Below are 26,785 nucleotides of genomic sequence, written 5' to 3'. Positions count from 1 at the left end.
CTGGTTCCAAGCGAGACAGTCTTGGCAGCGGTAGATTAGTTCGAACTGGGTCGAGTTGACTTCGGGTCACCAGTCTGCTTGGGGTCCGTGACACCATCGTCAGGCGGCTGTTTCGTCCTTCGCCCGAGGCAGCGACCTGTCTCTTTGCGCATCCTTTGGCCCCCCGGAGATGCGAATCCCCAGATCCAAGCAACTTAATGCTGGCAAACCCAACAGTCATCACGCCAAGCGCCATCATCGACAGCGCCGACCTAGAAGCAAGTAACCATGTGTTAGCCTGACATTCCATCAAACATGATACCAAGTCCGACAACAACATGAACCAAAGGCAGAACAGAAGCAAGGTACTCACCATGGCATGTGGTCGTATCCTTGGGGTCCCTCCTTAGGATCCCGCGCAGCGGTCCCCGTTCATTGATGGAAGAGTAGGTCAATGTTATCCCCAGGTTAGGAAACCTATTACTAAAAGTTGCACAGAGCGTGGCCAGTTCTTCAGCTGTGAAGCCGAAGCTGAAGCCGAGTTAGCCGACGCACACGTGTGATGATCTGCTCGGACTGCGAACCATTTCTGACCGCCCATATCGGGGTAGACGAGAGGCAATCTTGTGTAGTACTCGTGCTGCTCAGGCGCCTCCGCGCAGTAATGCTCGGGCCCGGCAGCCGCTTGTGGCATATCAGCCGCCTTGCCGGGAGGTCGGCAAAGGCGCTGGCCGGGCCCGGCATTTGGAGTTGTTGATAACGCCGAAAGTATTGGGATGTGCCCGGCTCGAAGTACAGCGGCAGTGAATGGAAACAGACAGATGGATGAGCGGGTGCGCAACGTCGGTCGTCATCCTGGAGAGGAGAAGAGGGAGTTAGCTTGTTGTGTCTTGGGTGGGTGGGTAAGGTAGTGAGGAACATGATGGATGGGGTTTAGTGTAGTGGTGGGCCACTGGGCTGGACTGGGAGGGTGAAGGAGTGGCCTTCTTGAGCAACCTTGCTCTGGCTGAGTTGGTCAGGCTGGCCTCAGATTGGTGGTAGCGTTGTCTCCAACGGAGAGCCGCGCCCCGTTGGAAGGACATGGGACAAAAGTGCGAGGGGCTTGTTTGCAGTGTGCTACCTCAAGTCAGGATCGAATGCTGGGTTTACTCACTTGTTAGGTTGCATGTTGTTGGGCCACCATATGTTGTAGTCTTGGAGAAACTCGAAATGGAGCGCCTGAGTCAAGCAACAAATACGTCAGCACGGTACTTTATCATCGAAGATTGTAGGGACTGGAAGTCGAAGGCACCGTGGTGGTACGGTGAACGGAACTTGAAAGAAAAGGAACTGAAGAACGAAATCAAGAAAACGTCAACCTGACTTACCTCTGACTTCCATCAGCGAGGATAACGAGAAGCAGATCCGGGAGGCCAAGGAGAGAGTGTCGTTGTTTGGTCCCGCTGGTGGCACAGCTTGGGACGGGAGGCTCGAGAGAAAAGTGATTGGATGATGGAGGAAGAAATTGGATGAGAGTGATGGAATGATGGAGGAAGATTTGGAAGAGAGGAGAAAGGGGAGAAGACAGGGATTAAGTACCTGGGGAGAGAGGGGTACGGGAGGAGATTTCTTTCTGCCTCTCGCACAAATCTGAACGCAGGCCAGGAGGTACTGGGCCGCACGACCTCGAACACTTGCCGGCGAATAAGGGGAGGGCTTGACAAAAGGCGAGGCGGAAGTCTTGGGAGGAAGGAGTGAGGAAAGAAGAGACCCTGGCCTCGCAGCCAGGATTCACGAGTTGCCAGGCGTGCCTTGGTGCCTGGCAGTAACAGATTTGTCCGAGAGGTTTGAGATGACCTCGAGCGCTGGGCAAATAAGGAGTGAGCTTGACAAGAGGCGAGGCTTGGGAGGAAGGACCAAGGAGGAGGGGGGAAATCGGCCTCGCAGCCATGACTTTCAAGTTGCCAGGCGTACCCTGGTGCCTGGCAGTACCGTACTGGGAAGGCGGGGGTCTAGCGAACAGCAAATTGACTGTCAATTGACTGTTGGGGGGTCGTAAACGTTGGTAATTTTTTCAAATGCTGTAGTGGCTGTTCGAAATTTTTCAAGCGTTTACGGAAATAAACGTTTGAATGCATCCAAACGTTGGAACCCTACTAAACGTTGGGATTATCAAACGTTTATAGCATATCAACTATTTATTGAACATTTAATAGACATTTAGTCACGGTCACGGTCACAGTCACGGTCACACTGATGCATTTGGTTTCTTGGTGAAAGATATCAATTAGCTACCTATCTATCTTCCTCGCCCGGCCGAAAAGGAGAGAGAGAGAAGAAAAGAGAGAAAAGAAGAGAGAGAAAAGAAAAAAGAAAAAGAGAGAAAGAGAGCACCAAAGAATCGGGCAGTCCAATCACCAAAGCATTGGTTTTGCGATGCCACTTGGCTGCAACTTCCACTTGGAAGACAATAACTTGGTGAATGGGCTGTCCGGTTCAAGTTCACTCTGGCTCCCTGGCTCCCTGGTTCTCTAGGTGAATGAATAACTTGTGGTTTTGGTTGAAAGAGAGAAAAGGAAGAAGTGCAAAGTTTTTGCTCCGGGTTAGCCTTATAGTAGTAGAAGGTGGTGGTAGTAGCCGTCGTTCTTTCCCTTTCGCTAACTTGAACTTGAAGTTTTTTGACTTTGCGACTAGGCCGGGGCTGCAGTGTTGGCAACGTTAACTTATACCTAAACATTTATTCATATTAACCATTTGAAAATGCATTTGGCTGGGCCAACCGTTGATCAACACTTCGTAAACGTTTGTTCCAAAACCAACTGTTAAATTACAGTTTGAAAATTTCAAACTAGTTTCTGACTGTTCGCTAAACCCCCCCCTTCGCAGTACGGTAGCGCGGAGGCTCGGAGGTCTGGGTCCCCATAATGCATGACCTCACCGGCTGAGCGAATAAAAGGAGGGCATGACAAGAGGCGAGTTCCCGTCGTGGAGGAAGGAACGAGGAGGAGGGGGGATATGAGCCTCGCAGTCGGGACTCTTAAGGTGCCAGGCGTGCCTTGGTGCCTGGTAGTAACACAGAGGCTCAGAGCGGTCGGGGTCTCCTCCATCCCCTCGTTCCGTCTACGTACTTCGAGTCGTCCTCGTTGACTCGCACTTCTCCTTGATCGGAACCAAACCAAGAAACAACGAGTTCCTCCACGTTCGACACTTGCCTCCGGGCCCCAACAGCTCTCGTTAACCACCCAAAGTTTGCATTCAAGCCGCACATGAATTCCTGTACTTAAATCGAGGGTTCCCCGTCCTCTTGTCCCGTCCTGCTTCTTCGTCCTCATCTTCGTCCTCGTCGTCGTCGTCGTCGTCGTCTTCTTCTTCTTCTCCTTCTTCTTCTTCTTCTTCAATCAACAAGTTCATTAGCACTTTCAATTGTGCCTTTTCGTCTTCGTTCACTCCGTTCAAATTCCATCACTTCGACACAATCCCCCACCTGCTCAAGGTGATTTTGATCCCCTTCCTCCTTCGGAGAATGTCTTCTAACAAGTCTCAGTACACAGAGCGGGCCGGCGGCCATGAAGGTCCTGCCCACCACGGCACGGCCTCCGAGCCCGCTCTCCATTGTTCTCGACTGAAGACAACATCAGAGTACCTCAACAAGCCCGGCTTCCGTCTCTGCGACTCCGGTACTTCCCTCTACCGCTCCTGGAGCGTCGAATCCCAATACAATCTCCACTGCCGGACGTATTCCCACCAATGCGAGATGTGATTCCAGACACTCCTGGTGCTTTCCGTTTTGTTCATGTTAAATCGGCTTTCATGAGTGTCAGCCTTTGGCCGAGGCTGCTGGCCTCATAAAATCGTGACCCCAGTGAGCAGCGCAGTCTGTGGCGTGGATACACCCCTTGAGGAGTGAATCAGGCACCTACGCCTTCGGTTTGGCCTTGCCTCCCGATGCTCTGACCAAGGATGCCAACGAATATATCGGTCTTTTGGTACGAGACTCCCCACGACTTCTTTGCTTTGTGATGGACATCAGTGTACTAACACAACTGGCAGCGTTGCGACATTGGTGACGCGCTCTGACGTCTTCCTCGGGCGTCGCACGTGGTGGTGATGGCCTCGCGGCTGCCCACGCCACCTCTGCCCACGCCGATTCGATTGACGCATACTGCGGGACAGCATCGTTCGCACCTTGCAGTGGACTGCTCGAGTGGAGGGAAGCGACCAGTACATCACCTCAAAGAACGCCGTACTCTCAGGTAAAGCGCCTTCATCCACCATCTTTCTGTTGTCAGAAGCTAACACCGGCCTTGAAATCGCAGGAAAAATCCGGAGCCCAACGAGGCTATCTTCTCCGAGTTCGCCGGTATGGCCGGTGCTGGGGACATCGCACAGTCCATCCTCAACGCCGATTTGGTCGCCTGGGGACTCAAGCTTGAACCCATCCGAATCTTCGAGACAAGGAGTTGATACCAATATCTTCCGATGGGAAATCGTATATCCATCTTGGATAGCGATGGTTGTTAATGATGAAATCCAAGATCATATTCGAGCGCGACTCAATGGCCAGCAGCTTCAGCTTCGGCGTGTCTTGTTCCGGTGGCTCCCGATGACGCCCAGCAAAGTTGTATCCTTAAGAGGTGTGTCCTGGTACTTGAAAAGGTTCAAGTCACCTTCGAAGGGCTTGTCAACCTTGACAAATGCAACATCCCGGTCATCCAAGATCATATTCGAGCGCGACTCGATGGCGAGCAGCTTCAGCTTCGGCGTGTCTTGTTCCGGTGGCAGACCGTAGGGAGCCACGCGATAACAACACTCCATGAACTGGAACTTTGTTTCCTTTGCAGATTGAATAAGGTAGTTTTGCGGATATTGAGGGTGGCGCGCAGGCGGTGATGGATCGCTGTGGGACGGGTTGTTATTGTTTATCGATTTACGTATCCCAGTGTCGGGGTCAGCTAATCAACGCTGTAGGGGTGAGGCTGGGAATGGTGAATCACGAATATGTACTGTACACTTTATCGTTCGTAAACCATAGAGGTAGGATACAGAGTAGATAGAAATGGACAATATCCATAGTCTCCACAATCTCTCAGGGCTTCCTCCTTGTTCGCCATCTTTCTCTTCAGCTCTTGGAGCTTGCTTTTGGTGTAGTTTTTGTATTCGCCCGTACAGGTATCCATTCATGGGCTCCGTCCAACCTCATATCTGACCGCACCTGGGTGTTTGTCTGTCCGAGTCTCTTGTACCTAGAGGAAATCACGCCTGTAACGCGGATGTACCCCTTCTATGACGTTTCTCTCGAGTTCTGAGGCTGGCTCTTGACGCGGACGTTAATTCCCAGCACAGAAACATAGACCACTTCGGCCCTTTTGCGACTACCAGAACGGATGTGAAGGCGAGTGAGATGCTTGTTTCCACCAATGAATTAGAGGTACCCTGATAGCATTATTGTTGCGAGCATTAAGGTAAAGCTGATCTCATCAACAAATGACTGCCTCGCCGTATCATCACAACCAGATTGCCCGATGAACTTCCTCTGCCTGCCGCTTTCCGTTCGTTTCTGAAAACGATCCTACAATCCACGCAAAAGAGTTACTCCCTCAGTGTTTCTGCCTACAGCTATACCTCTATTCAAGACAGTGACGTCTTATTGTAGACGGGACGGTTCGTCCAAAGCATGTTGCCCCACCAGATGAGTCCTGTCTTCTCATCACCTGGCTTGTCATCCGAAGTATTGCAACATGTTTGCTAACTCGTGATTTCATATTTGAACTTTCCCATTTCGACTGCAGCCTCGTCTCTCTTCTGGATCTTCCATGGTCTCTTGAAAGTGTGCCACAAAAGCCCCACCATCGACAATCTTTCCTTTCAAACTTTCCTTCCCCGACCAACCTCTTCAAGAGAGTCAACCTTTCCGTTTCTTCGGCTGCGATCAAAATATCTTCCAAGCACAAGACTTGCCTCTGTCTGGCCTTCGGCACTTCGCACCTCGCTCCTCTCATCAAGAACTTGTCTTTGAGATAAGGTATCTTTGCCTCGCGGCTTTCTCCATCCATCTCTCAACTCAAGAACTTCCGGAAAGAGCTCTCGCTACTTTCCAAAACATATCGTCAACGCGCTCGTGTAAGTCTTGCTTTCTTCTTGAGTTCAGCTTGAGATCAAGACTTCCTTCCACTTGGGAGTCAACAGAAAATGCTGGGACTGGGCTAACGGTGAAGTGAAACAGATATCGGGGACTCGCCTCCTTTTGCTTTCAGATACTTCCGGTCTTGTTGATTGGATCACGACGACTTCTCCTTTGCCTCGCAACAAAAAAATCTTTGATTGGAAGTGAGTACCTGCATATTTGGATTTACACCCTGCCTTCCCAGTCACCTTTCTCTCTTTTTGTTCAGTTGTCGATGGAACCTTCTTTTGGTTTTCTGTCCTATTTGCACTCCTGCCGTGCGTTCACCTGAAGATTTGAGCATCTATGCGCTGTCAGATTGCATTCACTCAGCTTTCAAGCATCTGCGGTCGGAGATAACCCCTTCCTTGCCTTGTCACCTTTCTCAGGATCTCGTTTTGATGTTGTCCTTCCTGCCTATTTGCTCCTTGGTTGCAATCTTTACGTTCCTTGCGGATCTCTCATGTCTTCCCTGCTACCTCTGTTGTCCCTGACCGAAGACCTGGAGAAAAAACAGCAACAACAGGCATGGAGATGCCTAGCAAAACATCCTAACCCATCAAATCAAGCAAGCTCATGTAGACCCGGCTATCACCTCGTCCAAATCAAGACACGCCATGAGCGACCAACTGTGCAGACTGATGTCAAGACCTTTGCCCACCCGATCACGTTACATCATCATGATCTGGCGAAAAACATCGGCAAAGTTGTCGGCCATACACTTCGCCGGCTGCTGGCAAACATCACCATCATCGGCCATCTCGGAGCGCATCAGGGCCTCGTCATATCTCTCAGACTTTTCTTCATATGTTTCATCTCCGACTTCAGCTCTCAGCTCTTCCTCAGTTCTGCCGGCCTTCCACTCTTCATACTCCTTAATTTCTTTCTCCAAATTCAGCTTGAGATCCTCGTTCAACTCATACTCCTCTTTGAATCCATCGCATGCAAACAGATGGCTCTTTACTGGCATTTTTGCTTCAGTCCAAACAACCCCCTTTCCGTCCTTTCACCCCTCCTCAAAGCCCCAACCCGACACCCCCCACCTCACCCAAACATTTTGCTAACCTCACCCCAAAAAGCCATGTGCTTGCAGGTCGTCCGATCCTTCTCCTGCGGCTGCGCCCGCCACCACAAGGTCGAATGCCGGCTGAGCAACCGCCTGCGCCTCTCTTCCCCCGCCGGCGCCGCTCCCTTGGCCCCCGGCGAGGCCTGCGAGACCCTCTCCGGCCCGCGCCGTTTTCGTTTCGGCACCACCATGTGCCCGACCTGCGCCTATGCCCGCCTCACCTGGCGCAGCTGGCTCGGCTCTGGCATCGGCGTGCAGCCCTGGGCCGGGCTGATGAAGAACGGCCCTGCCGCGGAGCGCGCCCTGGGCTTTAGCCGGTTCAGGGAGATGAGGGCAAGGCTGCAGCGGACGCTGCACGAGAGGGATCCAGAGGAGAAGGACGCGGGGGATTTTGAGTGGAGGACGGAGCATTGGAGGAGGATGTTGAGGAGGAAGAGGATTAGGAGGGAGGTGGAGGCGAGGTGGAGGGAGAGGGCGGAGAGGGAGGAGAGGGAGGGGACGGTGACGGCGGATGATATGGAGTTTTAGGGGGGGGAGGGGGAAAGGGAGGCGCGGAAGGGGACGAAGGAGAGGGAGAGGGATGTTGCGTTGGGAGGACGAGGGGGGCTTATTGGGCAGGGAGTGTTCGGGACTCGGATTGACAACCTTCTCGGCGCTCGTAGGCATTTCTGGGGGTGATTTGGCATTAGGGTCAGTGACGGAGTAAGGAAACTTTAAGGGACGGAGTGGAGGAGCAGCCTTCGAATTCAAATGATACCCATACCCGAGTCGATTTGACTTGAGGAACCCTGGCCAGGGGCAGCCAAGATTGTTTATCATTGATGCCCGTGATACCCTGAGTTTGCATTGTCCTTTCCCCCCTTATATTGGCCGACGAACGGTTCACCCAGAGATGGACATTGGATCAGTACCGCCTAATCACCCCTTCCGGCGACCTTGGAGGCGGCCAACACTGAACGTCACCACCAGCCTGCTAGCAGAGTTGCTAGCGGCAGAGTCGCCAACAATCGCACCACGCATGGCACGCCGTATCAGACACTCTCCGCACCATCCTCAGTCGTAACTCCCACAAGAGGTAATCGATCGAATTGCCATCTACCTCTTCTCAGTTCGTGGAAGAACGGCGTTATTTCAAAGTGCAAGAGGGCAGGAAGCAGGGCAACATGACTCGTTTGCCTCTAGTTGGCCTACATTTCGCGTCTCTGGAACTTGAAAAGCACCATTTGTTACCTAGTAGGCTATCAGCAAGCTTGGAATGTCTTTGGACCTTGTTTTCTTGCAACAACATTGAAGGTTAGGGGTACCTAGGGGGTGCTCCTTCGTCGATAAAGCACAGGAAAGCACCACTCAGCTTGACAAAGACATTAGCCCTTTAGCCCCAAGTAGAACATCTGGTTGCGCTCTTGCCGGCTCTTGTTGGGGCAAAGATGGGCACCCGTCAACGGTTGCGCTGAACTCCTGGCAAGAAGCCCAAGCCCAAAGAATCTTTCGCTCTTCCTTCCCTTCCACGATCTTGTTCCCATTTGTTGTATCCAAGCCCTTCACCGCCGCGGACCCCTTGCTTGCCCCATTTTGAGGGGAAAACCTCTGGTCTACGTCGCACACGTTGCAATAACCGTAGCGAGGCGCGGTGCCGTCGCGTTCGGCCTCCTTCCGGCGGTGGTCTGCGGACTCGAGGTGCTTCTGGTATTGATGTGTACGGTGCATGTACTTTTCTCTACTACGCTCGTAGAGAGAACCGCGATGTGCACCTCCAGTTTCTAACGACGCCAACAGGCACTGGGGCTAGACAGCCCCTTTTCGCAAATCGGGCGTACACCAGTTGGGTGGCATATCGGGCTCGGGCTCGGGCGCCGGTAGTCCGGCGGCGGCAGCTTCGTCGTGGCTTGCATGGGTAATCGTTAGCTCGATACAGGTAGGTAGAGGTACTCTTGGCTTTCTCTTAGGTGTATATGGCGTAGGAGGGTTTTCTTGGCGCCCAAGTTATTGAGGCATACGGAGCAGTGGTGTTCCCTAGGTGTATGGCCGATTGTCCGTGGACCAGAAGATTTGGATGCACAAGCCTCGCTGCCCTGGAAGATTGCCGTTTAGTGAAGGGCGAGGCTGCGTTGCCGTGCTGCAGGTTTGCTGCAGTGCCCACTGGAAAATCTGTAGAGAACGCAGGAGCGACCTGCAATGCCCGCATAAGACGCCCCACTCTTTCACGATTTGCCCTCTGTAGCGTGCCCCTGTGTGGCATCTTTGTACAAGTGGGCGAGGATGGTCCCGTAGATTGTGAGTGTCTAGCTTCGACAGCGCCGTGATCGTTTTCGAGCATGTTGTACACGCCACTCTTCTTCCAAAAATGACCTAGAGAAGTACTCCTGCCATTGGCCCATTGGGCAGCGATTGAAACAATTCAATTCAATCAGGATTTCTGGTCGGATTGATTGTATTTGTCTAAAATCGCCAAAATTGCCTTGTTTTACAGCCCGATTCAATTGCCTTGTTTTAATTGCAATCTCGGATACCTTTTTTTCTGGTCCCGACATACCGGTAATTACACACTTCTATCAGCTGTAAAAGCACCATTACACAACAAAAACGTGGAAAATACACTGAACAAGACTGGAAATCGGAAAACGAAGCTATCGCTAACCCTCTCCCTCTTCTATACTTCCAACCACTGCTAACGGGCCGTCGGGAACAGGCTTTTCACACAGCGTTTGAACGGATCTGAGATTCCCAGCAAAAATCGACCCTTAAATGTTAAGTACCTTGGTACACAATCTTTGCCAAATAATCGACAATCTGGGCCCGGCCGGCTTGCTTGGGGTTACTACTCGATTGCTTTTCTTTGCTTACGATCGATTGTTACTTATTGATTGTTACTTGAATTGTCTCAATCGCTGCCATTGGGTACCTCCGGCTGAGAAATACCTCTGCGGCTCTGCCTGGGATCTCTCATGTTCTTAGAGATAAGGTATCGTACCTATCATACACTCCTTGCTTGTGATCATTGATCGATGCCCAGGCTGTGGCTGACTCGAAGAACTGGAAAGACGAGATACATACACTACCTTTCAAAACACGAGTCGCAGCACCACTTCCGCAGAGTCAAGGATGCCGGGGTTGGTACTCCCATTCTATGACAGAATGGGCGATCACAGATATTGCAAAAACGAGACGTGCAATGCGCAAGTCGGGTTCGAGTTCCGGTCCCGGTCCCACACCACCGAACCACCGGCCCGAACACCTCTGGCCCCCGGGCCCCCGGCCGACAGCTCTGCGCCTGGCCCGAGCGCCAGAGAGTTTTTGTACCTCGCGGTGGCGATCAGAAAATATCTCTACGAGTTGCGAGGAAACGCGTTTATTCCGTGAAAGCACTGGTTTGTCGAGATTGTCGGCTTGTCGCCAAGGTCAAGGAGGACGGGGCCTCTCCCGAGGACTTCTCTCTTGTTTCTGCCTTTTGGCAGGGCGTTCACCCTCAGGGGGTTCACTGATACTTCCACGGCCACTCCCGTGGACAGCATTGCTGACGTCCTGGTGGAGTTTGTCCATAACTCCATCCCCTTCTTCGTGCGGTGGTGTCGACGGAGGTCTGCGGCGGTGAGGAATGGTCTGTTCAGGCACAGCAGACAAACATCGGATGCTTGCGAAGGCAAAACATAAAAGCCTTCTGTCTACCCACTGGCATCCAAGTCTCTAATATTCTTTGCCCGCTTCCGCCTTGCTGTGTGAACCGGTTCAGCGGTGGAGACAACTCAAATCTGTTGCTAAATACAAGTAAATACAAGCGAGCAAGCAAGTAAATCAAGGTCTCGAAATATTTGACCCAAATAAATCGAATGTCTCAATTTGCTTGACTAATTTGCCCGCCTTCTTAGCATTCCGGCAGAATCCTAGGGTTAGGGTTCAAAGTATAAAAACACATAATTTTTACCCCTTAAAGATCGACCCACCTCAAACCCTCAAGCATATAAATTAGCCACCCAAATTGCCATATATATCTTAATTACTAGTCGATTACTAATACTTATCATGGGGCGAGGCACTATTAGGGGTAGGGTAAGATATGCGTTGTTGTGCGGAGGAGAGGAAAGGAAGGTATACGTAGAGGACTGGCTATATAAGCGAGAGCCCTAGCAGGCCAGTCCGTACACGCGCACACGTACAGCTGCACGTAACTACTATACTCTAAGTATAGTACATAAGACAGTCAGTACAATACGAGAATATTATAGGCTAGCCCTATAACACTATCCTCCCTCAAAAGAAGCTCTAATAACTTCGAATCTATATATACATATAATAATACTCCAAATTATTTATTTCAAACTCTTCTCGTAATCCTCCAACATCTTATTATAATCTACAAACCCCGTCTTTAATACTCGACTAGACCAGATATTTATTAAATATTTCACCATCTTCGTAAATACTATTTCATATTCCTATTCTTCATATACCGTAAATTTATTTTCTAGCCTTATCATAATTATAACCGTATTAAATAATAGTTAAATAATATCGATAACGGCGGCGGCGGTTTCAATTCGTTAAATAACGCGGGTAGACCGGTATTTCGGGGGTACCGGGGGCGCGGGAGTAATAGCCGGTATTAAAACGGTAGCCGGTATTAGAGCGCGTTTAACTAATATAGCCTCTATATTTAATAGTATAGGCTTATCAGGGAATTTGTTATAAAAGCGTTAGAATATTTCTTCGTAATCGATAATATTATTTTTAAATTCCTAAATCGGTTAGTAATTACCTTTCTATTCAATATAATAATATTAATAATAATCACTACCCAATTAAACGTAATTAATAAACTATTCGAAATCCTATTCTTCCTATTCCTCGTAATTATCCGTCCTAATTATTATTCGCCTATTATTTACTTTTATATTAGATAATCTATTTTAGCCAGGAAGGCCTTTACCGATTTAAAGTTATACTATAAAGATATAAAATACCGGCGAATACTTCATATTAATCGGGAATACGAAATGAATTATATAACTCTCCATTCGGGTAACGTAAAAAGGACCTTCCTATTATAGGTAGAATTTAAAATATAATCGACCGTTAACGAATTTATTATATTTAGTAGGACTATATCATTGGAATAATATTTAAGGGAATTAATACGTTTCTTATTAATATTATCTGTATATCGCTCTTAAATCCAACAGGTTTATTAGACGGCAAAGTCCTAAATTTACTAAAAATGATCTATTAATTTAAATACTTTATAATACTTTTTAAATTAGGTTAGGGAGAGGTTTAAAGGTAGCGGAGTATAAAATTCGGGATTTATCCGTAAATAGTAGGCATAATTAGTAAAAAAGGGGGATATGCCTATAGACGACAATATAGCGTTATTTTTAATAAATTCTATAATTAATAATTATTTTACCTAATCGGTTTATATTTAATTAATATAAAACCGTAAGAATTATTCTATTTCAATATTAATATATTTTATTTGGGCGTTAATTTAAAAATAGAAAATTATAAGTTGTTTACGGATGATTAAAAGCCTTTTATAAAGGGTAGTTTAGAAGTGTAATATAAATTAAGTACTTTTATTGGATAGACTACTATTTAATAAACTATAAATCAAATAAATATAATTAATAAAGTAATTTATTAATTCCTCTATTTCTAAAGTTATTATAGGTATATAGTATTATATTTTAATTAATCGGTCGATAATAACAGCAATATATTTAAAGGTTTAGCTGAAATAGGTATTCTTTAGTAGGGGGGTAATATAATCGATAAATACGTCCTTCTATAGCGTTAAAGAGACGGCTATAAGCTTAAAATATCCGGCTAAGCCCCGCTTTAAGAATTTTATTTTTATATAAAGAAAATAACCTTTATAGAAGGTCCTTACATTATTATATATTCCCTCCTAATAGAATTTATATCATACAAATTTATATATAATATTGTAACCGGGGTAACCCGCGCTAAAAGAATTATATTAACGGCTAATTAACTAAAGTTAGAGCTCCTTATCATAAGGGTTAATAATTACCCTATTCTGCTATTTTATAAAACTATTTACGGCGTAATATCCCGAAAAAGTATAATAAAAAACCTTTTCAATAATCGGTAACTATTAGCGCCATATCTCATCTATTAAATAAAAAACAAATTCTTATAAGAAGATAGATATTTCGTAATTAATACAAATTAAAATATCGGTAAATTTATTATTAAAGTTATTTATTCCAAGTAAATAAAGGGAGAAACCCGATACGGGTTCTTTTTTAAAAAGATAGCCGTTTTCGAACTATGCGGGGTTTAAAGGCGGGCGTTTTTTAGCTATAAACCTATTGTTTTCCATATCATTTAAGCGGTTACTTAATTTACGGTTCAATACATCTAAACAAAAGTTTTTAGAATTTAGTATATATTTAATTAAAAAGTTAAAACGGGATAGGAATTAGAACTACCATATATAGCACTAAGTAAATTATTTATTAATTATAAAGGTTTATAGATTCTTATATTCTATTAAGATATTGAAAAGTTATTAAATACTTTTGAATTTTAGCTTCTATTCTTCTAGTACTTTAATAATAACGAAGAATTCCTTCTTATAAATATTATAATTATATTCTTATAAGGAATATTTAATTAAAAAGTAGGCAACCGGGTATAATATTCTATTATTCCTATATTAAGATAGGGTACCGCCGGTAATTTAGTTTGAAGTATCGGTTTTAATAACAATTTTCTTAGTCTAATCGTAAATCTTTAGAACGGAACCTTTCGTAAAGGCTCCCTTCAATACGTTAAAGGCCTGCTAATAAATATTAATTTAAATTTAGGCGGCGTTTTTTTTAGTAAATTATATAGTAGGGTCGCTATCGTTAAAAAGTTTCGTATAAAGCGCTGGTAAAAGTTTCCGAAATTTAAGAAAGATTATAGGGACTTTTTGGATTCCCGAACCACTTAGTCGGTAATAACTTTAACTTTTTCCAGATTTATTTTAATACCTCCTGGAATAATAATTAGACTTAAATACTTCGTACATACTATATAGAATTCGTATTTATTAATATCAACATTAAAGCCAGCTTATATTAAACAGTCAAAGATATTATTAATATATTACTCGTAGTCCATAACATTATTAGAGTAAATAAAAACGTTATTAAAGTAAATAATCGCGTAAACGTTAAAAATATTATATAAAATATTATTAATATAGTTTTAGAAAGCATTTAACGCGCTTTGTAAACTAAATAGTACAATTAAAGATTCGAATAAATTAAATTATATAATAAAAATATTTAACTATTCATAGCCCTATTTAACGCGAATACAGTTAAAAGTAGTAATAAGATCGAATTTAATAAGAATTTTAGCCCAATAGATAGCGTTAAAAATTTATTTAAATAACAATAATAAATAATAGAACTTTAGAATTATATTATTAATAATTTTATAATTAATATAAACCCAGAATCAACCTCTCAGCTTCTTAATAAATAGAATTAAAGAAGAAGCTTAAAAATTAAAATAGCTCAATGAATTTTTTAACTAAATTATTATTAATTTATTTCTTAATAATATTTAATTCGTCGGGGTTGAACAGGCGGCCTTAAGCCGCTAACGGAGTAACTCTAAGGCGGAATTCGATTTTAAAATTGTAAAAGCGTATCGGGGGTAATATTTTAATACCCTCCTATTTAAACGTGTTAACGTAATACTAATATTGAGAGGGGAACTTTCCTTTAATTTATTCGTCGGTTTTTAGTAACTTATCAGCTTTTTTGTAAAATTTTGTTACGTCTTCGGATATAATCTTATTTAGGGATATATTATTTATTACGAAGTATTCGTTAATAACGGCTTTATAACGTAGGAAATCCTCTTCTATCTCTAATAACGGTACTAAATTGGCGATTCTTACAACGCGGAGGGTTTCCCTATCCCCAAATCTAATTAAATTATTAATCTACTTATAAAAATTATTACCGAACGAATATTTATACTTTTCTCCTCTTTTTACTAATACTTCTATTATTATTTCCTCAATTAATCCATTACTAATATATCCAAAATTTAGGACGCCCCCTTCTTCCTCTATCTTATCTTCCTCTTTTATCTTTTTAATATCATTTACTATTTAAGCCCTTATTATATAAATTACTTAGATTTTATACTTCTCAGCTACCCAATTAAAAAATTACTACTAATAATTCCCAAATATTATTAAAATTAATAGGACTACGAGGTATACTATAAACGCAGACCGGCGTATAATAATTAATATTATTAGTACGGATGCCTTTAATTACCCAATAGGGCGTTAGAAAGAACCGGTGTATTTAGGGCTATTCTAATAATATTAAAAATATAAAGACTTAGTTAGGGCCGCTAAGGGTCCTTCTAATTAATATAGCACCTAAGTAATTAATAATTTTATTTTGAAAGTAGTTAAAACGTTACTAGGCAATTCGTTTTATAATTAGAAAAATAAAGATATAATATATAATATCGGTCTAAGAACTATAAATGTAATCGAATTTAAATTTTCTCTTAAAAATAAATTCCCCTTCGTTTAAAATTTCTTTATAGGAAGCCTTTTTATAAATAGGGGCTAAGTAAGTACTTAGCGTATTAAATAGAAAAATAATATAATTTCACCCGAATTTTAAAAGAGCGCGGCGTATATAATTAGAGGCGCCTCTCGGGAAGCAGCCTCGTAATTTATATATTAGGGTAAATTATAGAGAATCATAGGGCTAGGAAATACCTAGGGCGTATTAAGCGAACTAGGGATAGCTAATGATAACTAAGTTATCCTTTACTAAATTATAAATTAAAAGATTAATAACTTTATAATAGAGTCCCGTCTATATTATTAATTTAGAAAAGTAGGTAATATTACTTTTAATTAACCTTCTATTAGCGAAATAGAGGATCTTTAGCATTCTTAATTTATAATAAGGAAATTGATAATAGTAAATAAAGCGTTTATTAATATAATTAAGAGCAATATAGCCGCTATCAATTAGGGTAAAATAATATAATTTACACAATCCCTTAAATGAATAAATAGAGAAATTTAATAAATTAAAGTATTTGTAACAATTATTTACGGAAGATTTATATATTTCGATTATATTTAATTATATAAGAGTATTCTCTTTCTTTCCTCTAAATTTTATAAATTTATATTTCTAATTATGATTTAATTTAAAAATTATATATTTCCTTACTAACCGACGATATCATTCTTATTATCCTAAATAGGGCTAACGAAACCGGGTTAGTAAGTAGGGATTAAATAGGTAGGGGCCGGGCGTTCTAATAATTTTAAACGGCTATAGGGGTTATACTTATAATATTAATTTAATAGCTTTTAACCGGGCGGTATTAATTATAGTATTACTAGCCGTAACTATACTAACCCTATTAGGGGGCAGCGTTACTTCTTTTACCGCCGCCGCCTCTACTATTTTTGCTTCCTTTATACCTTCCGCCTCTACTACGGGATGGGCGGACTTCTTTTTTAAAATTAATATTAACGTAGTACGTAGCCGATAAATAACTTTAATAACTATAGCGGGTATAAGTATTTATTTATATACAGTAATCGAAGATTTCTTAAAAGATTATACCGCGTAGGGTAATATCGGTAGCAAATATTTTATCGATATCGATATTTATAATCGTACCGCTTTAATTAATAGGTTTATTCCTAGTAGAAGTGGAGGTGGTTTTTAATTTATAAAAAGGATTAGCGAAATTATCGTAGTGAATACTATTTTCGAAATTTTAGGCGAAGCCCCGAGCGGTTTTAAATTATTTTATATAATTATCGTTAATGAACTAAGGGTACTAGAGAGCGAAAGTAATTTAAACCTTTTTAATAATTTTATTACAAAAGTAATGGATTTTTATAACATTATATAATTTATAGTAATCAACGAATAAAGTAAATTAATTTTTAAATGTTTACTAACGTATATCTTTAATTATTTTTAATTTATTTAATTTATAACGAATATAAATAATAAAGTCAACGTTATCATACTTAATATTAAATTTAGTAAAAAGACTTGTTGTAGTCTTTTACTTTTATTTATTATTATTATTAGAGTATTTAAAGATTGTATTTAAATCCAATTTAATAGTAGAAAAGGGCGTACCCTCTAAGAACTTAACGATATACGAGAAATATTTAATTTCGGGCGTAAAGTAAATAACCTTATCGATTTAATATAATTTAATTTTTATATACTAGGCATAATAATACTTTATACGCTCTAGAGGGGTATTATTTTTAATATTGAACGGTAGGACGTACGAACGGGACGATACTAATTAGCCGCTACTAATAATTATAATCAATATATTAGAGTCGTTCGGGGGGCCGAAATTACTAGGGACAGGGATTTAGGCCGGGTTATAAATAAAATTAATAGTATTGATTTATTTTAATCGATTACAGAGATTATTAATAATTTTAATATATTTTTCGCATTATCTTTGGAAAGCGAGGTTAATATTCATTTTAAAGTCGGCAAATAATTACTTTAACGCAGCGATTTCTTTATATAGCTTATTAATTTTAAATTTATATTAGAGGGCCGTAGTAGCTAAATTACTATTAAATTTAGCGATTTTCCTCTAGGATTCTTCTAAGTCTTCTTCCGTTCTTTAAGCGCAATCGCGGGCCTCAATGATATTATTATAAATTAAACAATTTAGGGCGATAATCACGTTACAGAAGATAGGAATAATTACGAAGGCGAAAGCGTACTTTATAATTACAATCGAAGGAAGGTTAATAAAGGGATTATTATTAACATTTGTGAATACCTTTACGAAGTTATTATAAATTATTTAATTTACAAGGTTAGAAATTTAGAGAGTTCCGATTACGGTAACTACAATAAAATTATTTATAATAATTAGAACGCCCGATATTAATCGTTAGATTAATTATAATAGCGGTAATCTCTTAAGGTTACTATTTTAGAAATAGGAAGGGAGAAAAAATTTAATATTTAATTAATTAATCAATTCTTAGCTCGGACTTAGGGATATTAGGGTCGAATTTTATACTTATCTCGTTAATAAGGGCCTAAATTTTAAGAGGGTCGCAATATAAAATCTACGATTATTTAAAAGTTTGATTAATTAATTTCTCCTTTAAGCACACGTAATATAATAGTTAGGTATAATAAATTATTACGAGGCGAGATACTATTGGAGGTAGGGTAAAATATATATTATTATACAGAGGAGAGGAAAGGGAAGTATGCGTAGAGGACTGGCTATATAGGCGAGAGCCCTGGCAGGCCAGTCCGTACACGCGTACACGTGCAGCTGCACGTGACTACTATACTCTGGGCATAGTATATGAAGCAGTCAGTATAGTGCGAGAATGTTACAGGCTAGCCCTGTGATATACCTAATGTAATGCTTAAACTACCCTAAAATGTGAAATTTCTAATATTTTTAAATTATATACTAAATTGAGCATTTCTGTCATTTGGATCTCGAAATTACATTGCCAACCTTCTCTCCAAATTAATTATAATACTACTAAATCGCTTACAATCCTTCTCGATTACTATTAATCCCCCTCCCCCCTATCTTGCTAATTAATATCAACTTCTATTAACGCTATTAGTACCGTACCGTTATAATACCTGTCGTTTAAAACCCTATACCCGCCGTCCCTAATTGCGATAAAGCCTCTTCGACCGTAGGCAACCCGCCTACCGTTCCCCTTAAAGATTCGCCCACGTTCGTTACCGCTATTATTGTATTAAATAGTAAGATACGTATCCCTATATTATATTAGCTCTGGCTACTATAAGAAATTTATACCGACGATTTGCCTATTGACGTTGGTAAGTGGCTAAGGGTTAAAATTAAAGGCGACGAATTTATATCAGAGAAATAGTTGGATTGCTGTATAAAGAGGAGTTTTTAGTTCTTTTAATATAGTACTTTCCTTATTAAAATAAAGGGGAACTCGGAGAGGGATAGCTATTAATATTATAAATTCTACTATAATATTTATATATTCTTCGTTACTAATTTTACAATTTAATACTTTCGGCGCGCTTATTGTTTTACGGAGCTAATTAGCGAAGAGATTGCGGAGGAATAGGTACGTAAGCAGCCTAAATTAATTGCTAAATTCCTTTGAAAGTAGCTTTATACTTTTATTTTTAAACCAATTAGCGAAACCTTCCGCAAAATATTAATAGAAATAATTATTAGTATAAGGCTCCCCTTCTCTTTCGTTAAAAACCCCGTTTTTAAAACCTTTTTTAAACTATTGAATAATAATATAGTAAACTACTTACTCCCTTAATCTCGTTATATTCTAACTATATAGGTAGGTAATAAATATATATTTTATTTTAATAAATTGAAAGAGTATTTAGTAAATGCCTGCTTTTAGAAGTATTTTTCCTTCGATTTCTAAATTTCCCCTAATAGGTTAGCTATCCTCTCGATCTTTATTTATTATATTAATTATTAGTGTATATATAGGAATAATTTCATAGGTTTTTATGAGGTACGGGGTAATTATAATGGCGAAAATATCGCGGTTATAATATTATAAATTATTAAAAAGTTTGAAATTTATCCTAATGATATTAATTATTTTTAGAATAATAATATTGAAGTTAATAATCGTTACGTTTATTATATTATTAGAAGTTTCTACCCTAAATTTAGCGAAGAAGAGGTTGAACCCGAGGTATTTTATCGTTGCCTCCGCTACTTTAATTATATTTTAAATTTCGGCGTAAAGGCTATTATTAAAGGGAAAGGACCCCTAACCTCCGTTATTAACGATCTTTAACCCCGCCTTAATTTTATTAATAAAAATACTTTACTTCAAAAATAGTATAAGGAAGGCCCGGTTAATCGATTATATAACGTCGTTTAATTTATTCGAAAAAGCCCCCCAATATCGCGTAAAGTTTTAAGAAATTATATAATTTAATTATAATAATTAATTTAATAATAACGTTTAATTTTAGCTTAGTACTATCATTAAAGAGGATATTTTCTCTCTTAATATTAATATTATTTTTAATAATATAATACGTTAGAATTCTAACTATTATATAATCCGTTACGCTTTGAAGTTACATAAATTCATTAATTATTATATTAGCGAAATTATTAATTACTTAGAGCTATCTAAGCGATTCCCTAAGGAGGATTAGTTTAGTAATAACGATTAGGCTATCTTTATTACTATTATAGAAGTAATAAAACTATTCGAAGATTTTATTAAATAATTTGGGAAGCGAGGGCTCCTCTTTCTAATAATTATCCTTAGCTTCTACTACTTTATTAAAAAGTTTATTAAAATACGGGTATAATTTAGAAGTAATATTGCTTTCGAACCGTTTAAGGGTTTAGAAATCTTAAAGTCAAATATTATTATAATTACTTCTATTTAACAAAGTATTTGTATATATACTTTTCGTATTAATTAGCCTTCTTAAGCCTCGTTTTAAATTATATCCTCTTAAGCTACCCTATCTATTTAAAAAAAAGTTTGGCGATACTCCCCCTATTAATTATATTAATAATATAATTAATCAGGGTATAAAAGCTGTTACTTTAATTATTAATAAGGTTTTTATTAAGTTTAAAGAATATAAAGGGTTGATAGAGAAGTGCCTAATATATTAGATTATATATATTGTGTACCCTAGTTACTGCGATTAAAAGATTAATAAGAGGTTCGGTCCTATTGAGTAGGATAATACCTTTATAAAATTTTAATTTATTTATAATATTAATTATATTAATTAATTAGTACTTCTCCTTCTACCTAATATTAATAATTAATAAGCGAAGCGAATTAATAACGAGTAGTTTATTAATAAGGATTTTTATAATACCCTCATATTTGAGCTAAAGAAGGAGGATGAATTCAATTATTATTTTAATGATAATATTTACACAATTAATAACGCTCTAGGGTAGTGGAAGGTTAATAAGAGTTTTTACCCTCGTTTATTTCGTATATCATTTAATTTCTTTTCCTTACCCTCTATAATAAATAATTGTAAGTACTCCTTTAGCGGCGCTAAATTGACTATTAATAGCTAGAGATAGAGATTTATTGCCGAGAATATTAATATTATCGAGAGTTTCAAGTTTTAGCTGGTATTTAGGGTATTAGATTATAATTAATAGGGTCTAGGCGATGGATACGACGTTGTGATTGTCTTGGGGAAGGGATTTATAGTTATAAGGAGGTTTTGGGGGTTTAGTAAGCTAGAAATCGTAAGAATTAGAGCACTTTTGAGACTAAAAATACCAAAAACGTGATTTTATTTATAAATATTTGTAAGCAACTCAATTCAACTCAAATCACTACCCTGATTTGACCCACTCAAATAAATCCAGACCTAGATTTGAGTTGAGTTGAGTTATCTCCAACGCTGAACCGGTTGCCCGTCAGGAACGGATCCGTCTGCGTCGATGGATATCTCGAGCGTCTTGAGCGAGCGCAGGTCCAGGAGCCAATCCAAACTTCTTGACAGTCTTGCCTCCTTCCTTCCATGCGCACGTTTTCGCGGCGAGTGTTCCATTGTAGCTTGATGTTTTGGGCGGTGTCGATCCGGGGACCCTTTCAAGGCCCCTTTGGGAGGGAACGATTCGAACGATTGGGTACCTTACCTACTGGCATCCAAGTCTTCAATCTCCTTATAATACCGCTTCCGCCTTGCGTTGTCCCGCCCACCTTGCGTTCCAGGTTGTCAACCGGTTCGGTTATTGCTGCATGGCTACATAGCCCGTCAAAAGGTAGGGCCTCACGGGGCCACGGGCAATTATCCGGAAGCTGTAGATCTTCGGAAGCTAAAGACATATAGTAAGCCCATAGGGCACCGCTAACCATCGTTTCGATAGTTACACTAGGCAGTCTTAAAAACTGCCCGTACTATAAGGTAGGTATTGGGAGGAGGGATTGGCGAGGTACAGAGTAGGGCTTTGTGAGTAATCGTATACTCCGGCGATCGCTTGCAGCGCGGAGAAACTGGTCTGCCAAGCCTTGTTGATGGTGTTCCGATGCCTCTTCCGTGCAAGATCTTTGTTATATCTCTCCGGGTCCGCCCTTAGTTTGGCGTATTGTTCCTGCCTCCTGTACCTAGGTAGGTAGAGGTACCTGGGCGACATTTGATCGCTCAAGTCCTCGCGGACTTATAAGTATCATTCTGTCACGGTGGTATGGGTACACTGGCAACTGATGAAAGAACACAATGCAGACCCATCGAAACAGCTGATGAAAGCTTTGCCTCTCATGCGAGCAATGATCGAGTCTTGAGTCGGTAACGGGTACGAATCGCAGGCGGGAGCCGAGCCAGGGGCAAAGGAAGAGGCAGGACCGGGGCCAAACACAGAAGAAGAAGTCGATGAAGAGGTTGAAGCCGAGGCAGAGCCAAACGAAGGCGGTGTTGGTTGAGATGGCGCGGGGAGGGGGGAGCGGAGGCCAAGGTCTATGAGGTCGTTCTCGCTCATATCCCGAGGGTCACCAACTTCCAAACGCCAGGAGCGCCAAGACACAGAAAAAAGGCCGACGGCATGGTGGAACTCTCTGAGATGGAGCAGAAAGTCGGGGGAGCCAACCACACAGGGCAACAGGAACATCGTGTCCTACACTCTGTTCGAGAGCTGCGCAAGATGGCCTGGAAAGGCAAATTCTAAGTGACGACTGCGGCACGACATGCATGCATTGACATCCTCGACTGGAAAACATCACAAATTAATGATGAAAAAATCTTCGGCTTCATCGATTGGCTTTGGTGTGACCGACGGTTTCTTTTTCGCCTTGTCCCAATGAGACACTGTGGTTTGGAGGTAGATGTCATCAAGCGCAGGCCGCATGATGGACAAAAGTCCGGTTTCCTTATCGACTGGGCCGGGCAGGGAAACGCAGGTCTGACTCCAAAGTGAGGGGAGCCATCGTGCAATCTTGCGCCAGAGTGCGAAGACTGCCGTCGGGATCGCTGTAGTTGGTGATCCACTCGTCAAGGCTGTCCATGGGATTGTTGCGGGGAGGCGCTGAGTGCATCTCAGTGTCCTCCATGGTGACAGGTGGTGCGACGAACGACAGGTAGTAAGACAAGCTTGGCGAGCAAGGGGTTGAGAATTGACAGTATTGATTTGCCGTGATGCCGTGAGGTTGCAAGGACAGGGCAGGTTGTGAGGAGGTTGATGGAGTAGAGAAGAAGTTTTGGAAGGAAAGAAGGATTTTGAGCCACACAAGAATCTATCTTGCTCACACTCTGTGAAGTCGTGTGCGAGGTTCCAGGTTGAGGCTCTCGACAGTGCTTGTCTTCAGCTTCCTTTGACAAGACTGTCGTCAACCGTTACGCACTGTTGCTCTGTCCAGCAACCAGTTGCTCACTCTATCATTCTCTGTCAGCATCACTTGTGAAGCATCTCTTCGCGTAACAAGTGGTGCCCACAGCCAGAATCTAACTGACGACGATTCTTACTAGAGGTATGAATGGTGCTGGTGACTGGGGGCATGGAGACACAGAGAAAGACGGCGCAAATGATCTCAAGAGGATGAGACGAAAGGGCATCGAGAAACTGGACTGATATGTGCTCGTCTATCTGATATGTTTCCGTAGACAAACGATGCTTTGATCTCTCTCTTTCATCCGATTTACTATTTCAAAAGACTTTTAAGTCTGATCTTACTCTCACCGCCGGCGAATACAGAGACGGCTTTAAGAGTACATCCACTATAAAGAGGAACCACCACAACATGGAGAGATCTTTATCCACTTGAGTGCATCCATCACTTACAACGCAATTCGTCACTTCGCTCGAGGACCACTACCGCAGAACGCCATAAACGCCCACCACGCCTCTAAGCGCGGTTTAGCCCATTAGTCGAAACCACCCTCCTCTACCTCCCCTCCAAGACCTCCGGAAGCATCACCAGAATCGACAACCTTAACGCCGCCTCCAACCACACCTTCAAGCCCATCCTGCCCTACGGCTTCTACTCGAGCCTTGTGGCCCTTTCTAGGTTACGGCATCGAGCAGTTCGCGGTTCTTTGGGACCACATGAGGCCGCTCAATGAGCGCCCAGGATTCCTACCGACCCTCGACACCATCGTCGGCTCGGCCGCAAGCATCGGAACTACGATGATGGGCGTCGCGTTGTACGAGGCAGGAGTCGTCAACTTTTAGCTCCAAGCGATGAGAGGAATGCGATTTGCCGATTTCTATAATAATTGGGCCAGCTCTGTTAATGTAATGGGCGCCGTGATGGCTCTCTGCCACGGCAGAGCGGTTTCCCATGAGCTCGGGTAAGTCAACTTGAATCCGTTCTTCCATCACTTCTTCCATCACTTTGCTTCCTCTCCGGTGTTCGCGTAAAGCTTTGGCGTTCTTGAATGGAGTGTTGCAAATACCGCAATGGAATTCCGAATTTTCGTTCGGAATAATACCAGCTACTTTGTTCTGGTGCCTCTGGGATGTGTAGTGTCTGTCCAACTTAGATTGGGTTTGGAAAGGTTCGTTGCAATATTGTTTTTGCCCCATTGCTTAACCGTTTCTTTGTGTTGTGCGGCCATTGCTGCTTTTCTTTCTGTAGCTTCCTCCCCATTCAATAGCATGAAGTTTCCGTTTGAGTCCTGAAATACTCCAGTGTAGAGGGTTCGCCCTTGAATTGTTGGGATGGAAAATGCCCCTGGTATGGCAAAAGAGATTCTCTTTAAACCAGTGGAAGTTCATTTGCTGTTGGATGACAAAGGAAGAGGGAAGGGAAGAAAGGTCGAGGAGTGAAGAAGACATGGCTGCGCTGGACAAGGGTCGGGTCCATTTCGGCGGTGCACATCGCGGTTGTACCTTGAAGCAAGACACTCACCCAGAGGATAACACACAACATTATTAACAGAATGTGGAACGTGTTTGAGGATGTAATTCCAGGCACTCCTGGGGCTTTTCGGTTTGTTCGTGTTCAATCGGCTTGAATCAGTGTCAGCCTTTGGGAGTGTCCAAGCCACGGGTACCTGTCCCCCCTGGCCCCACCAGGCGACCTGTAAGCACGAAGTGGGAAATGCAAGGTAATGCAAGATGTATTGTGTTCTGTCTGATAAAGAGGAGAAGAGGGGAACCAGACAGGTGGGCATGGCCCAGTTTATGTAAGGGAGATCGGTGTATGCAGTGTATTCTGCACATAGTTGATGATGAACTAGGCTAAGTCTGACCGGGACTGGCCGTGTCCTCCAATAGCTTTTTCCGGCAAGAGCATCGGTTGCCAAATCTTCCAGTCCGTAGGGAACCAGAGACAATAGTTCCTTGACGAGCGGGTGGCTGTTCTTTGGAATTTGCCGGGTCTAATGAGCTGCTGGCGTTCGGCCTCTGCCACCAGATACCACCAAGAAGAGTGGGAACCACCCGCCTGGTCCGTCCAGAGCTGCGCCGCCAACTTGTTCTGGTTGGCGGTGCCGCGAGCATTGCCCACTCCGTACTCCCACTACCTTGCAGAGAAGGGCTGCAAGGTACAAATTCACTGGATGCCTCGGTGCTCCACATTGAGCGCGGCTATCGCCGACTATACCGCCGGGCTGTGGCGGCAAGAGACTACCATCTACAGCCAAGAAGATTGGCCTCCCGAACAGAGAGATGGAATTATGAAGAAACTCCACCAGGAGGTCAGCAATGCTGTCCATAGAAGTTTCAGCGAACCCCCGGACGACCCTGAGGGTGAACGCCCTGCCAAAAGGCAGAAGACGGTTGAGCCAGGGATTTCCCATCTTCCCTCAGCCTTCGCCTCATTCTAGAAGACCGAGGACGTGGATGTTGCCGCCCCTTCCGCCGCATTGATCGACACATATCTGGAAGGGAGCTTCGGACGGCGCTCTCAACTTTTCCATCGAATCCGACGGCAAGATAGCGTTCGATGCCCCGCAAGGCTTCCGTGTCCGACTTAACATCATCGAAATCGGAAACGGGTGCATCGATCGCATCCACCTACATGCCGCCACCGACGAACCCCTTGAGCAGAATCTCATGAACGTTATGGCCAAATGCGCCAGCAATCCTTCGACTTCTCAGCTCGCGAAATTTGCTCGTGAGTGGAATCAAGGGAGAAGCGGAAAGCCGGTTAATTTGGCAAGCGTGCGTCGTGCCTTTTCCGCCGCCTGGCTCTTGGACACTCTTTATCCTTCTGTCTCTTGCGATCCGTAGAGACACCTAAGTTAGCATAAAGTTAGGTTCGAAAGCAAACACTCCTTGACTCAGTCAAGGAACACGCATTCACATTCACAACAAGCATCAAGTCACCAAACGGAACATTCAAGCGCAGCCCAGAACCAGATCAATTCATCACCAGGGGTATCAACCTTCAACTCCGGGAAACCGTTCATCCTGAACCCAAATCCTCCTTCGAGAACTCCAAACCAAAGATCACAAGTGAATCCCAGAATATCATCAGCGCCTCCCAACGCGTCATGACATAAAGTCTGGCAGGATCCAGCCCGTAGACCTTTGTCAAGAGCTCCCAAGACCACGCAATAGCCTCCTTCTTGAATCTTGAAGCGACCGACATCCTGCCCTCTGTCATTGGTATTGTT

The 26,785-nt window shown here is 42.6% G+C and overlaps 6 protein-coding genes across 6 annotated transcripts; 3 read left to right on the top strand and 3 right to left on the bottom strand.

Moving 5' to 3' along the window:
• Positions 1 to 3,481: 3,481 nt before the first annotated feature.
• Positions 3,482 to 4,422, top strand: B0H65DRAFT_545675 (uncharacterized protein; the record flags this gene model as incomplete). The annotated part of the gene is made up of 2 exons (XM_062829398.1): positions 3,482 to 3,693; positions 4,275 to 4,422. The coding sequence occupies 2 exons, from the start codon at positions 3,482 to 3,484 to the stop codon at positions 4,420 to 4,422; spliced, it is 360 nt and encodes a 119-aa protein (XP_062683861.1).
• Positions 4,423 to 4,424: 2 nt separating this feature from the next.
• B0H65DRAFT_585968 (uncharacterized protein) lies at positions 4,425 to 7,091 on the bottom strand (the record flags this gene model as incomplete). Its single annotated transcript, XM_062830941.1, has 2 exons — positions 4,425 to 4,855; positions 6,844 to 7,091. 2 exons carry the CDS (start codon positions 7,089 to 7,091, stop codon positions 4,528 to 4,530), a joined length of 576 nt encoding a protein of 191 aa, XP_062683860.1. The 3' UTR covers positions 4,425 to 4,527.
• A 111-nt stretch (positions 7,092 to 7,202) lies between these two features.
• Positions 7,203 to 7,715, top strand: B0H65DRAFT_567184 (uncharacterized protein; the record flags this gene model as incomplete). Its single annotated transcript, XM_062830359.1, has 1 exon — positions 7,203 to 7,715. One exon carries the CDS (start codon positions 7,203 to 7,205, stop codon positions 7,713 to 7,715), a length of 513 nt encoding a protein of 170 aa, XP_062683859.1.
• A 14,685-nt stretch (positions 7,716 to 22,400) lies between these two features.
• On the bottom strand, positions 22,401 to 22,838 carry B0H65DRAFT_439588 (uncharacterized protein; the record flags this gene model as incomplete). Its single annotated transcript, XM_062825428.1, has 1 exon — positions 22,401 to 22,838. One exon carries the CDS (start codon positions 22,836 to 22,838, stop codon positions 22,401 to 22,403), a length of 438 nt encoding a protein of 145 aa, XP_062683858.1.
• A 259-nt stretch (positions 22,839 to 23,097) lies between these two features.
• On the bottom strand, positions 23,098 to 24,749 carry B0H65DRAFT_439587 (uncharacterized protein; the record flags this gene model as incomplete). The annotated part of the gene is given in 6 exon segments (XM_062825427.1): positions 23,098 to 23,460; positions 23,474 to 23,547; positions 23,690 to 23,786; positions 24,006 to 24,035; positions 24,113 to 24,227; positions 24,304 to 24,749. 6 exon segments carry the CDS (start codon positions 24,747 to 24,749, stop codon positions 23,098 to 23,100), a joined length of 1,125 nt encoding a protein of 374 aa, XP_062683857.1.
• Positions 24,750 to 25,549: 800 nt separating this feature from the next.
• B0H65DRAFT_567180 (uncharacterized protein) lies at positions 25,550 to 26,671 on the top strand (the record flags this gene model as incomplete). The annotated part of the gene is made up of 3 exons (XM_062830358.1): positions 25,550 to 25,945; positions 26,055 to 26,283; positions 26,454 to 26,671. The coding sequence occupies 3 exons, from the start codon at positions 25,550 to 25,552 to the stop codon at positions 26,669 to 26,671; spliced, it is 843 nt and encodes a 280-aa protein (XP_062683856.1).
• Positions 26,672 to 26,785: the final 114 nt, after the last annotated feature.

This window comes from Neurospora tetraspora, assembly GCF_033439725.1.
Source record: "Neurospora tetraspora strain CBS 560.94 chromosome Unknown B0H65scaffold_2, whole genome shotgun sequence".
Taxonomy (NCBI): domain Eukaryota; kingdom Fungi; phylum Ascomycota; class Sordariomycetes; order Sordariales; family Sordariaceae; genus Neurospora; species Neurospora tetraspora.
This window is presented reverse-complemented; position numbering and strand designations above follow the sequence as displayed.